The following is a 14,820-nucleotide window of genomic DNA, read 5'->3' as shown; positions in this document are numbered from 1 at the left end:
AGTCCATCAGCTGCATCTGCCACTCTTCCAGTGTGGGTAGATCTTGAGTTTTCCAGTTTTTTGCGATGAGTATCCTTGCTGCCGTTGTTGCATACATAAAGAATGTTCGGTCCTTCTTTAGCACCTTCTGGCTGACAATACCCAGAAGGAAGGCCTCTGGTTTCTTAGTGAAGGTATACTTAAATACCTTTTTCAGCTCATTATATATCATCTCCCAGAAGACCTTCACCTTAGGGCATGTCCACCAGAGGTGAAAGAATGTTCCTTCATTTTCTTTACATTTCCAACATTTATTATCAGACGAATGGTATATTTTGGCAAGTTTAACTGGGGTCATGTACCATCTATATATCATTTTCATTACATTTTCCTTCAAAGCATTACATGCGGTGAAGTTCAGCCCAGTGGTCCACAACCTTTCCCAGTCCTCAAACATAATGTTATGCCCAATGTCCTGTGCCCATTTTATCATAGCCGATTTAACCATTTCGTCTTGTGTATTCCATTTTAACAGCAAGTTATACATTCTGGATAGTACCTTAGTCTTTGGTTCTAACAATTCTGTTTCTAACTTCGATTTCTCCACCTGGAACCCTAACTTTTTGTCATTTTTAAAAACTTCTTTAATCTGAGCATAATGTAACCAGTCTCGCACCTTATCCTTCATTTTCTCCAAACTCTGCAATTTCCAATTGTCTCCATCTTTTTCTAATATTTCCCAATATTTTGGCCATTTGGCCTCCATATTGGGTCTTTTTCGGGCCTTAGCCTCCAGAGGTGAAAGCCACCTTGGAGTTTTATTTTCCAATAAGTCTTTATATTTTGTCCAGACATTAAACACTGCTTTCCTGACAATATGGTTCTTAAAGGCCTTATTGATCTTAACTTTGTCATACCATAAGTATGCATGCCAACCAAAAGCATTGTTAAAACCTTCCAGGTCCAGTACGTCAGTGTCTTCGAGAAGTAGCCAGTCTTTTAGCCAGCAGAAAGCTGCGGCTTCATAGTACAACTTTAAGTCTGGCAGGGCAAAGCCCCCTCTTTCTTTTGCATCTGTTAATATCTTAAACTTAATTCTGGGCTTTTTGCCCTGCCAGACAAATTTAGATATATCTTTCTGCCACTTCCGGAAGCACTCCGTTTTGTCCACAATCTGTAGTGTTTGAAACAAAAATAACATTTTTGGCAATACATTCATCTTAATAGCAGCAATTCGGCCTAACAAAGAAAGCTTCAATTTTGTCCAACTATCCAAGTCTCTCTTAATTTCAGACCAACATTTTTCATAGTTATCCTTGAATAGACTCAGATTTTTTGCTGTTATGTTTACCCCTAGGTACTTTACCTTTTTAACCATAGTTAGTTCTGTTTCTCTCTGAAACCGTTCTGACTCTGTGTCTGTCAAATTTTTTCCCAGCACCTTGGTTTTCTGTTTGTTTAATTTAAATCCCGCCACCCGACCAAAGTCCTGAATCAATTGTAATACTCTTTTCGTACTAGATTCTGGCTCCTGCAGGGTCAAAACTAGGTCATCTGCAAAAGCTTTAAGTTTGTATTGTTTCGCTCCGACCTGAATCCCTTCCACCAACCGGTCCCCTCTGATCATGTTCAAGAGCACCTCCAGAACCGAGATAAACAACAGAGGGGAGATCGGGCAGCCTTGTCGTGTTCCTTTTTCAATTTTGAACTCTTCTGTAACCACATTGTTAACTATCAATTTGGCCTTTTGTTCTGAATATATTGCATCAATCCCATTCTCAAACCCCCGTCCCACTCCCATTTCTTTTAAATTTCCCTTCATAAGGAATCGCTCTGTACTTTAGGCCCGTGAAACTTGTGACCCATCAAACCAAACAAAGCCTGCCAGCCAGGTGAAGGTCTCACTAGGGACTAGCAAACCTCTTTTTGCAGCTTGCCAGAGGCTGAAAAACAAGGGGGCTGTTCCTTCTGTCTTTAGGCACCAACCCCTCTCCTGTTTTATTATCTCCTCCTAATAAACCCATAGGTTCTTCTCGTTTTCGGTAGCCACCATTGAAAAAAGGATGCTGCCCTAGAACGAGCCTTGGTTTTATCTAGTTAAGTTTGTATATGTTCTTTACAGTGGTACCTCGGGTTACATACGCTTCAGGTTACATATGCTTCAGGTTACAGACTCTGCTAACCCAAAAGTAGTACCTCGGGTTAAGAACTTTGCTTCAGGGTGAGAACAGAAATCGGGCGGCAGCAGCGCAGCGGCAGCGGGAGGCCCTATTAGCTAAAGTGGTGCCTCAGGTTAAGAACAGTTTCAGGTTAAGAACAGACCTCCAGAACGAATTAAGTTCTTAACCTGAGGTACCACTGTATTGCCAAACATCATGCAATACCCCCCCAACATTTCTCTGATGAAAACAGGGGCATCCCATTCCATAATGTCAATTTTACTATTTATACGGGGGGTCAGCAAGGTTTACGTTGCCTGGGCCGGATCACTCACATTGAGATCCTCTGTGGGCCAGGCCAGCGCACCACAATGCCAGAAATCACGTCTGCGCATGTCCGCGGCACTGGAAATTGATTCTGCACATGCCCAGACGCCAAAAATCGCACCTGCGCAGAAGTGATTTTCGGTGCCACAGACATGCACAGACGCGATTTTCGTCGTCTACGCATACACAGAAGTGATTTCTGGAGCCGCAGAAGAGAGTCCCCGTGCCGCACCGGTTTAGCACAGCGTGCCGTGGGCAGCTCAGTTCTGGGGCGGCTCGTAGGCCGGGTAATTGGGCTTCCAGCCCATGGGCCACACGTTGCCAACCTCTGCTTTGCACCCTACACATCATACTAGATTGCTGCAGCTACTCTGGGCAGTTTCCAACATATATAAGGTAAAAGTAAAGGGATCCCTGACCATTAGGTCCAGTCGTGACCTACTCTGGGGTTGCGGCGCTCATCTCACTTTATTGGCCAAGGGAGCCGGCGTACAGCTTCCGGGTCATGTGGCCAGCATGACTAAGCCACTTCTGGCGAACCAGAGCAGAGCACGGAAATGCCATTTACCTTCCCGCAAGAGCGGTACCTATTTATCTACTTGCACTTTTATGTGCTTTCGAACTGCTAGGTTGGCAGGAGCAGGGACCGAACCCCGTCACGGGGATTCGAACCGCCGACCTTCTGATCGGCTAGTCCTAGGCTCTGTGGTTTAACCCACAGCGCCACCTGTGTCCCTTACTTCCAACATATATAAAAACATAATACAACATTAAACATGAAAAAAACTTCCCTATACAGGATTCCCTTCAGGCGGCTTGGGGGAGGAGGGGCAGGCTGGATGACTCCATACCCTCCAACATTTCTCCAATGAAAATAGGGACATCCTACGGAAAAGTGGGACATTCCGGGATCAAATCAGAAACTGGGACAGCTTCCCTAAATTATGGATGTCCCTGGACAATAGGGGCACTTGGAGGGTCTCTATACATAGCTAGGGGGTTCTTGTGTTTGACCTGCCGAGCTGCAAGTTTGTGCGTACCTGTTCTGCTGGAATGTCCAGAAAAGCCAAATCTTGCGATCTAAGCTCTGGAACTCTAGTATTAAGAGGGGGGCCTTCGCAGCGAGCTTCCCAAAAGCCTATGCAGAAAAAGAGATTACAAGCAGAAGGCTGGGCAAATACTACATCAGCTCCTGTTCCAGGGAAAAGAACAAAAACTTATTGACAAACGACCACAGCAAGGATTGCGAAACCGCTGTCACATTCTCAAGGGGGAGAAAAATGCTTTGCAAAGTTACTTGGGAAAATATTACCCTGGCATCAATTTAATAATAATAATAAAAAGTCCGAGCACCAGCTAAGAGAACAAGAAACAGATACGGCAATGGTTTCTACTGAGCTCAGACCATGCAAGATTTCATGCTGGAAAAGTTCCAAGCAAAAGTATTGTGAGTCACAGTTTAGATTTCATAACCCAAATTAGATTAAACAATGAACAAGATTAGAATACGTATCAAAACACAGCTCACAATTTATTTTACATGTATATAGCAGAAGCAGCTGACACTAGAGTTCATGCTTTTTATCTGCACGTAATTCGAGCGTTACGGCCCCCGTCCAACGAAAGTGGCAAGTTAAGAATACACACACATCCAAAGTAGTTATGGATTTGTGAGTGTCCATTGCTGTCTCCCCAAAAGAAGGGGCATATGAAGACACTCCGACTGTGGGAAATACTGTGGGGGCAGTTTAAAGCACTGGTCTTCAAGGGGTAGAATCCATTAGCAGATAGTGTCTGATCCAAGGTGGGTCACAACAGGAGCACAACCACCACAATTATTATTATTATTATTATTATTATTATTATTATTATTATTATTTATACACCGCCCTATACCCGGGGGGGGGGGTCCCTTAGGGCAGTTCACAGAATAAAATCAAGATATAAAACCACAAAAAACTAATAAAAATAAAAACAACAGCCCAATAGCCCCCCCCCCCAAAAAAACCTCCACTTTTTAAAAGGGCATAGGATATAAATCAGGTCAACCAAAGGCCTGGTTAAAAAGGAACATTTTTGCCTGGAGGCTTAAAGGTGTATAATGAAGGCGTCAGACGAACTTTCCTGGGGAGAGCATTCCACAGATGGGGAGCCCCTGCAGAGAAGGCCCCATTCTCGTGTTGCCACCCTCCGGACCTCTCAAGGATGCAAATATGTGGTAAAAGATTGAGAAATGAACTGTCGAACGCATCTTTGGGTTGGGGTCTGAAAAGGTTTAAGAGTCCTTGCTCTGAAAGAAAAGGCACCCACCCCCAGTGGAAACGCCAAAGGATGTACAGTGGTACCCTGGTTTACGAACTTCATCCGTTCTGGAAGTCCGTTCTTAAAGCAAAGCGTTCTGAAACAAGGCATGCTTTCCCATAGCAGCGGGGGGCTCAATTTACAAATGGAACACAGTCAACATGTTCTGCTTCCAAGGTAAAGCTCACAAACCAAAACACCTACTTCTGGGTTTGCAGCGTTCTTAATCCAAGTTGTTCATAAACTAAGCTGTTCTTAAACCAAGGTACCACTGCACAAGCATGTTACCCTCTCGCGACCACAGAAATTTGGCAACCTAAGAACAGAGCTCCAGGTGAAGTCCTCAGGTTGTCATTACACTGGCTTCCACACAGGGACGGAGTTAGCTAAACATGGAAGACGAAAGCACATTTGATTCCAATCAACAACTCCCCTCTACCTTTGCAAAGGACTGCTAAAGCTGCAAATGGGGCAGATCCCCTAAAACTGGGGTCAGCAAACTTTTTCAGCAGGTTGCAGGCCCACTGTCCCTCAGACCTTGGGGGGGGGGCCGCACTATATTTTGAAGAGAAAAAAAAATGAACAAATTCTTATGCCCCACAAATAACCCAGAGATGCATTTTAAATAAAAGGGCACATTCTACTCATGTAAAAACACACTGATTCCTGAACCGTCAACGGGCCGGATTTAGAAGGCGATTGGGCCGGATCTGGTCCCCGGATCTTAATTTGCCTAAAGGGTAAAGGGAACCCTGACCATTAGGTCAAGTCGTGACCAACTCTGGGGTTGCAGTGCTCATCTCGCTTTATTGGCCGAGGGAGCCGGTGTACAGCTTCCGGGTCATGTGGCCAGCATGACTAAGCCGCTTCTGGCGAACCAGAGCAGCACACGGAAACGCTGTTTACCTTCCCCCTGGAGTGGTACCTATTTATCTACTTGCACTTTGACGTGATTTCGAACTGCTAGGTTGGCAGGAGCAGGGACCTAGCAACGGGAGCTCACCCCATCGCGGGGATTCAAAGAGCTGACTTTCTGATCGGCAAGTCCTAGGCTCTGTGGTTTAACCCACAGCGCCACCCACCTACCCATGCCCTAAAACCTCAACGGATCCTGGCAGAAGAGAAAACTGGGGTTAGGGGCGTATATGATTGGGTGTGCACCATTCATCATTTTAATAGCTCCACCCCCAATCAAAACCTCAGTGCTACTGCATCTCAAAGAAAAAAATCTCTACGGTTAGCCCCCACCCCGAGATTCCTCGCAGACCCCCAATTTGCTCTATTTATTCCAGTTCAGTGTTGGATTCTTGTGTGCTTTCTGGGCTTGGAGGACACAATTCGCGCTTTTTGTAATCTGCAGGCATGATGACTGCTGTGTTCTCTACCCTTCAGAACTAGTCCATCCATTCATTCAGATTGTCACCCCAAAGGGCTCCTTTTAAGGTGTGCCTCCCTCCACAGGGAAACCTGCCTGGTACAGTCATTTAGGCACAATGAGATTTTTTAAAAATCTCAGCCTCTTCACAGTGAATTTGGCTTCTGGTCAAGGCGATAGGCTTCTACTTGTAGCTAGTTTTAAGGAATTCTGCATATAAGTTAAATAAACAGGGAGACAATATACAGCCTTGTCGTACTCCTTTCCCAATTTTGAACCAATCAGTTGTTCTATATCCAATTCTAACTGTAGCTTTTTGTCCCACATAGAGATTTCTTAGGAAAAAGACGCCTAGACAGCATCTTAAAAATCAGAGATATCACCTTGCCGACAAAGGTCCATATAGCTATGGTTTTCCCAGTAGTGATGTATGGAAGTGAGAGCTGGACCATAAAGAAGGCTGATCGCCGAAGAATTGATGCTTTTGAATTACGGTGCTGGAGGAGACTCTTGAGAGTCCCATGGACTGCAAGATTATCAAACCTATTCATTCTGAAGGAAATCAGCCCTGAGTGCTCACTGGAAGGACAGATCCTGAAGCTGAGACGCCAATACTTTGGCCACCTCATGAGAAAAGAAGACTCCCTGGGAAAGACCCTGATGTTGGGAAAGATGGAGGGCACAAGGAGAAAGGGATGACAAAGGATGAGATGGTTGGACAGTGTTCTTGAAGCTACCAGCATGAGTTTGACCAAACTGCGGGAGGCAGTGGAAGACAGGAGTGCCTGGCATGCTCTGGTCCATGGGGTTACGAAGAGTTGGACATGACTAAACAACAATAAAGTTTTTAGGAAATGTTATTGAATGTTACTATTGCATGTTTACAGTTTATATGTAAGAACTGCTTAGATATGTTTTTATTATGTTAAGCAGCATAATTTTTAAAAATACAAATAATAATCTCCAATTTAATTATTGTGAGACATTCCATACTCAAGGAATTCACTTTGTCTGGATATTCCCCAGAACCTTTCTTCCACTGAATTTAACAAAACCACATTCAGACCTTTCACTTCTGGAGAGAATTAAACTGTGTGAAATAAGCAGAACCAGGTGGCTGTTTTCATTTAACGTGTCTTATATCCATTTCTGTTAGGAATGCAATCTTTAATTGACAGAAAAATCAAATTCCCAGCTGCTGATCACAGGAGCAAATGTTTAAGCAGGGGATTAGAAATAATAACACTCAGTATTTATACAGTTCTTTTGAACATCCAGAGTGCTTACCGTACTTTAAAACTGCAAGGAAGTCAGTATCTCCATATTGTAAATAAATGGAAAAGCTAAGCAAGTGAATCTTTAAGACCAGCTAATCAGTTCGGTGGCGCTGTGGGTAAAAGCCTCAGCACCTAGGGATTGCCGATCGAAAGGTCGGCGGTTCGAATCCCCGCGGCGGGGTGCGCTCCCGCTACTCGGTCCCAGCGCCTGCCAACCTAGCAGTTCGAAAGCACCCCTGGGTGCAAGTAGATAAATAGGGACCGCTTACTGGTGGGAAGGTAAACGGCGTTTCCGTGTGCTGCGCTGGCTCGCCAGATGCAGCTTTGTCACGCTGGCCACGTCACCCGGAAGTGTCTCCGGACAGCGCTGGCCCCCGGCCTCTTGAGTGAGATGGGCACACAACCCCAGAGTCTGTCAAGACTGGCCCGTACGGGCAGGGGTACCTTTACCTTTACCTTTAATCAGTTCTCTTTAGTGACTCTGCTACAAGAAGTGTCCTCATTGCTGGTCACACTGGTTTATTTTAAAAATCCATTTGTACTATTGAAACAGAGATTTTTAAAAGAAATAATGAAAAGAATCCTTTATTGCTAAGTGGTAGCTTGCGGATATAAAATTCTTCTCCTATTTCTTCCAATGTCCTCCAAGGGACATCCATATTTAATTGACTAATATCAATTATGGATATTAAACCAGAAGAACAAACACCTGTAAGTGGGGAAGAGATTTATGAACTTAATAAAGGATTTTTGATGTAATCAGATAGCTGGTTAAAAGCTACCTCAACTTAGAGAAATAAACTAAAAGACAGTCCTAGTCTATTGCAACTCGTGATTTTAAAAGTGTATATATTCACTAGGGCTGTCATCTTTAACTTTTTCGGGCCCAGGACCCAATTTTAACCCACACATGCATTCTTTAAAACTTTTACCATGTATTCGCAAGGTGGTAGTGCTCCTGTTGCAACCCACCTTGGATCAGGCCAAAACTCCCTAGTGAAGCCAGAGTATACGTAAGATGAGAAGGCTGAAGGATGAAATCAAATCTAGCAACGAGGTAATGCATGAGTTCCTATATGTTTATTTCATCCATCAATCTCCACTCCACATAGGGCTTCTGGTACCATGGTAGCGTTTTATTACAAAGAAGTCTCTTGCAAGTTAAGACTAGTCTTGGTCTTGTAAAGGTAAAGGGATCCCTGACCGGACGGCTCTGGGGTTGTGGCGCTCATCTCACTTTATTGGCCGAGGGAGCCGGCGTACAGCTTCCAGGTCATGTGGCCAGCACGACTAAGCCGCTCCTGGCAAACCAGAGCAGCGCACAGAAACGCTGTTTACCTTCCCACAGGAGCAGTACCTATTTATCTACTTGCACTTTGACGTGCTTTCGAACTGCTAGGTTGGCAGGAGCAGGGACCGAGCAACGGGAGCTCACTCCGTCGCGGGGATTCAAACTGCTGACCTTCTCATCGGCAAGTCCTAGGCTCTGTGGTTTAACCCGCGTCCCTTAGTCCCGGTCTTGTAGCTTCATCCAAAACCAAATTTAGCACCAACCACTCCCAGCTTTGGCCATGCCTCTTCTTTAATGAAACTGCTCAATTTGACTCAAAAAGTAAAGCAATTATTTTTTCTTCTTTTTACCTTTCACCTAGAGCGAAAATGGTGCCGTGCCCTGATCAAATCTCAAGAGAAAATGTTATCTAAAGGTAAACACTGGGAAATTTTAAAGGTTTATTGCAGCGGTTCATTCCAGTGACATTGCTACGCCGTTTCGGACCACAAACACACTGCTTTTTTCCCACTGCCTACGGTACCCTACTGCTGCCCACCGGTTGGTAACGCCTCTGTGGTTCCCAGCCTTTTCCCCCCACTGACCACTTAAAAATTGCTGATGATCTTGACATATGACTTCTGCCTGTGACTTGTGCTAGATGCCATTTGGTTTTTAATGTATTTTTACAGACACACCACGGACAACCTGAATTAAGCTCACAGACTACTGTTGACCCAAACAAAAGTAAACATTTGATTCCAATTCCAAAAAAACAACAACAAATAAATCAAAGGATAGCAATTAAATCCCCTTCGCTCAAATCCGGTTTAGTACAAGAAGTCACGTTTTCCATTAAGCCACCCAGAAGCTGACCGAAGGAACTTTTGACAATCATTTGCTTAAATCTTACATTCTTCACTCTCCCCCCCTCCCCAAAAAATATTTCCTACTGCCTAAAGGGCAAAATCAGAATCACTCAAGAACCAATTATTCAAATATTACATTATCTGTGCCGAAGTACAAATTACATTCAGATTAGTAAAAAAAAAAAAAAAAAGCACTTTGTTCTTTTTAATCAGGTCACATGCCTCAAGGCTGATGCGGTATGGAAAATAGGTCCCGCACCGTGCAAGGAGACAAATTAAATCCTGCGTTCCTGGAGTTATGGCAACACCCAGGCTAAAAGCAGCCGGCGTTTAATGTCGAGACAGAAAGAAATGTTCGTCTGGAAACACATTCCTTTGCCCGCTGGAGAAGCCCACCCCCAATTTACACCCCCTATCCGCTGGGGCACCGGGAGCGATTTCAGCGGTGACAGAAATGCACTCTGCAGCTGCTCAGAGGCCCCCTCGTCTCCTTTGACGCCACCTCGCTCCAGCGCTAAATAAATATATTGACTCATTTAACTTCTCCGCAGTGTTTTTGCTGGACCTAATTAGCGCCAGGGCTCAGCCCCCGCACATATATATGCATATACGGGGGCTGAGCCTTGGCGCTAATGCATATGCGGGGGCTGCGCCCTGGGCGCTAATCAGGTCCAACAAAAACATTGCGGAGGAGTTTTGGAAAGAATAACCGACAGGAGGAACCTGCAAAGTTAGGAAAGACTTGCCGGGATCGGGGAACTCTCCTTTTTTTAAATTCCCACCGGGTACTTCACTTCTCTGACTTACCCAGTTTCTTGAAGGCGCGGTGCCCGGAGAGTTTGGGAACGGTTGCGCACGGCTGGCTGGAGAGCTGCTGCTGCTGCTGCTGTTGGCGCTGGCAGCGGCGCTGCTTTTCCCCGCACGCCTTTTTCTTCCTGCCGCAAATCATGGCTGGGAGAGCCTTCGCGTTCCCGTCTCGGCCCGGAGCCCCTTCTCGGCCGCTTGTTTTCGTTTTGCCCCCCTTCTCTCCGAGGCAGAGACGGAGCAGGCGGCCCGCAAGCAGCCCGCCCTCTCCGCGCGCCTGGGCGCCTCCTCCGGGGCTCCGGGGCGCAGCGCGCAGATTGGAGAGGCGGATCTTGGAGGCGCTCGCATTTCAGCGCCGACGCGCTCCGCCCTCTCGCTTCCACTCGGTGGGAAGGAGGGATCCGGTCTCTTGCGCTCCCCCGCCTGAGCCGCGAGGAGGATCCGTGTCCCCTTTGCCCCACGCCAGGGCTGTGTCCTCGAAATAACGAAACAGCTATTAAAAGTCACCCCAGAACTGGAACTGGCCCTGGTCAACATTTTGCAGTGGAATAATGCCCACTCGCATTCTAAAGAGCTTATGAACCATCTGTTCCGTCTCTGGCTCTCATTTTATTTCTGCTTTTCAGGTTTATACATTTCACCAGTGCTTTTTTCCTTAAAAAAATGTTTAGGGGTACTCTCATTTTCCCACTCATATTGAAATACTGCCCCTCAATGAGGCCAAACTTAGATCACAAAATGTTTAGGGGTGTGCGTCCCCCCAGAAAAAAGCACTGCATTTCACTAATTTTACAGTACAATCATTTTAACATTTCAAAACTTGACTTCCTTCCCCCTCTTTCTGCAGTTCCTTAAACTTATTTTTAATATATTCTGCATATCCAAATTCACTTAATTTGCTCATTTAGTTTAAATATAAGGTAAAGGTAAAGGTACCCCTGCCCGTATGGGCCAGTCGTGTCCGACTCTAGGGTTGCGTGCTCATCTCGCTCTAGAGGCCGTGAGCCGGCGCTGTCCAAAGACACTTCCGGGTCACATGGCCAGCATGACAAAGCTGCAGCTGGCGAGCCAGCACCAGCGCAGCACACGGAAACGCCGTTTACCTTCCCGCTATAAAGCGGTCCCTATTTATCTACTTGCACTTAAGAGTGCTTTCGAACTGCTAGGTGGGCAGGAGCTGGGACCGAACGACAGGAGCTCACCTTGCCGCGGGGATTTGAACCGCCGACCATACGATCGGCAAGTCCTAGGCACTGAGGTTTTACCCACAGCGCCACCCGCATCCCTTAGTTTAAATATATACTCTTACAAAACTGCAGGTTATTACTGTTGTGTATTGAGTCAAAGGATTTTATATCTGTATTATTATTGTCTGTATTTGCATTAGGGTAAAGTAACTGCCTTTTGGTTCCAGAGGGTACAGCTACTATTGGTTCATTTAAGCTGCTGTATTTGGATCCTCTGTCTTATTGGTTTCCTCCAAAAGGCAGGACTGTGATTGCCTGATATTGTTCCCTCCAAAATGTATCCTTTCTAGCTAGTTCCCTGTCCCTATAAATGTAGCTCTCCCCTCCTCAGGCCCCAGTCTTGTTTGCTTTAATAAAGAAGTGTTACTAGAGAACTGTCTCCAGCATATTATGTCAAGAGAGCAGAAATCACAAACCCCACGCTACAACAATTACAATAATCCTGCCAATGTTTTTATCTGTTTACAATTTATATGTAAATATTCAGTAAACCATTTCCATTCTTCTATAAAAAGTTTGTTATCTTGATTTCTCATTCTTCTGGACAAGTTTCGCCATTTCTGCATACTCCATGAGTTTTTATATCCATTCTTCCTTTGCTGGGATTGTAATCCAAAAAAAGTTTGCAAACCGGGACACGCATTTCTGGGTTTGACATGTTTGTAATCCAAAACGTATGCAAACCAAGGCGTATGGAAACCAAGGTACCACTGTAAAGGTAAAGGGACTCCTGACCATTAGGTCCAGTCATGGACAACTCCAGGGTTGCAGCGCTCATCTCGCTTTACTGCCCAAGGGAGCCGGCGTACAGCTTCCGGGTCATGTGGCCAGCATGACTAAGCCGCTTTTTGCAAACCAGAGCAGTGCACAGAAACACCGTTTACCTTTCCACCTGAGTGGTACCTATTTATCTACTTGCACTTCATGCTTTTGAACTGCTAGGCTGGCAGGAGCTGGGACCGAGCAACAGGAGCTCACCCCGTCGCAGGAATTCGAACCACCGACCTGATCAGCAAGCCCTAGGCTCTGTGGTTTAACCCACAGCACCACAGGTACCACTGTACTTCTTCTTAATTGTATTTCACTATTAATATACTTCTTCTTAATTGTATTTCTGTTCAACAATTACTTTGATAAAATGCATATTTTGTTATGTGCAAATGGCTTTAGATACCTATTAGGTCCATGAATACTATAGCATATATTCCCAAGAAACAGTGACAATTTGTTGTTGACAAATATACATGAAATTCTTCCAACTTTTCTTCTTTTTTTCTCTTTATTTTTTTCCTTTTCTCTCTTTTGTTCCTTTTTTCATATATATGTGCTTATTTGAAATATGTATGTATGTATTTGTAATAGTTTGCTTATATTTTGTAACAATTATGTTAAATAAACAATAAAATATTTTTACAATTAAAAAAAAGAAGACAAAGGGCAGCTGGACATAAAAAGGGCCCCATACCTTCAGTAGCTTAGGGCTTCATCAAACCTAAATTCAGCCCTGCAGCTGCCCCTTACAGGGATCAAACCTGCAGCCTTGGCGTTATCAGCACCATGCTCTAACCAACAGAGCTATGGGAGGTCCTGTCTGGGATATGTTGTGCACCTGAGGATGTGCAAGGGGGTGGGGTGTCCCCATTTAGGGCAGTAAGAGACCTCACTTTGTCATCAAGTTCTTGTGTTGGTTCCCAGTAAGGAGGACATGCCATCCAACATTTCTCCAATGAAAATAGGGGCATTCTGTTCCATACTACTACTAATAATAATAATAATAATTGTGTTATTCATATCCCACCCATCTGACAGGATTGTGCCAGACACTCTGGGAGGCTTCCAAAATATATGAAAACATTAAACATTAGAAAGCTTCCCTATGCAGGGCTGCCTTCAGATGCCTTCTAAAGCTTGTCTAGTTACTTATCTCCTTGGCTTGGGGGGGGGGTAACATAACTCCATACCCTCTAACATTTCTCTGATGAAAATAGGGACGCGGGTGGTGCTGTGGGTTAAACCACAAAGTCTAGGGCTTGTCGATCAGAAGGTCGGCAGTTCGAATCCCCACAATGGGGTGAGCTCCCGTTGCTCAGTCCCTGCTCCTGCCAACCTAGCAGTTCGAAAGCACGTCAAAGTGCAAGTAGATAAATAGGTACCGCTCCAGCGGGAAGGTAAATGGCGTTTCCGTGCACTGCTCTGGTTCGCCAGGAGCGGCTTAGTCATGCAGGCCACATGACCCGGGAGCTGTACGCCGGCTCCCTCGGACAATAAAGCGAGATGAGCGCCGCAACCCCAGTGTCGTCCACGACTGGACCTAACGGTCAGGGGTCCCTTTAGCTTTTTAAGGGAAATTGGGACATTCCACATCAAATCAGAAAGCAGGACAGCTTCTGTAAATCCAGGACTGTCCCTGAAAAATAAGGTCACTTGGAGGGTCTGGGAGGAGAGGTCAGAAAACCCCTTATCTGAACTATGAGTCCACTGATAAAGGTTTGCTTGGTAATTCTGTACACACAGAAGGAAACGTTTTTCTCTTAATTTTACAAACATTCTTGACATATTTTTGCCCAGGGGTACATAATTTACATGTACTTAACACAGAACCACATGTGCCATTTTGCCCCCGCCTCACATACAGAGGCTGCATCTGTGCTATACATTTAAAGCAGTATTGTATCATACTATCAGAAATAATCATAGCTCCCCCCCCCAATGAATCCTGGGAACTGTAGTTTGTTTGGAGAGTCATATTCTCCTCACAAAACTACAGTTCTCTGAGTTCCATCAAAAGAGGAATTGCTAAACCATTCTGGTAATTGTAGTTCTGTGAGGGAGCTCTAACAACTGTCCGCCAGTGCCTTTAACAAACTACAACTCCCAGAATTCATTGGGGGGTGAATTGGGGAAAACTACAACTCCCATAATTCATTGGGGAATACTGCTTTAAATGTACAGTGCGGATGGGCCATTGCAACACAGAAACCATGCACCCCTTTCTGTCCTTTATTTTATAGGGTCTATATCTTTGGATAATTAATTTCTCTTCCTCCATTCCAACTTCTTTCTGTTTTGCTCACTATTATTTCTCTTTAAAACCAAGCACACCTCCTCTGTCTTCTAGTATTAGCAAATAAGCACCTATATTTCCCATATTTCCTTTACTGCTGTAATTGCAGTATTTGCAAAAGCCTTATTTGGTTTTGGCTATGAGTTTT

General features: G+C 44.9%; 1 protein-coding gene and 1 long non-coding RNA gene across 2 annotated transcripts in view; both read right to left on the bottom strand.

Moving 5' to 3' along the window:
• Positions 1-10,672, bottom strand: part of PLCD3 (phospholipase C delta 3) — an 87,882-nt gene extending 77,210 nt beyond the window's left edge. Inside the window, exon 1 of the mRNA XM_081837852.1 lies at positions 10,365-10,672. Within this exon, the coding sequence (XP_081693978.1) occupies positions 10,365-10,506 (142 nt within the window). The 5' untranslated portion in view covers positions 10,507-10,672. The remainder of the gene's footprint in view (positions 1-10,364) is intronic.
• Positions 10,673-12,568: 1,896 nt separating this feature from the next.
• LOC309328287 overlaps positions 12,569-14,820 on the bottom strand; it is a 57,172-nt gene continuing 54,920 nt past the window's right edge. The window contains exon 4 of the long non-coding RNA XR_014150735.1: positions 12,569-12,613. This is a non-coding gene — a long non-coding RNA (uncharacterized lncRNA). The remainder of the gene's footprint in view (positions 12,614-14,820) is intronic.

The sequence above is a fragment of the Podarcis erhardii genome, assembly GCF_964252035.2.
Source record: "Podarcis erhardii genome assembly, chromosome: 13".
Taxonomy (NCBI): Eukaryota; Metazoa; Chordata; class Lepidosauria; order Squamata; family Lacertidae; genus Podarcis; species Podarcis erhardii.
This window is presented reverse-complemented; position numbering and strand designations above follow the sequence as displayed.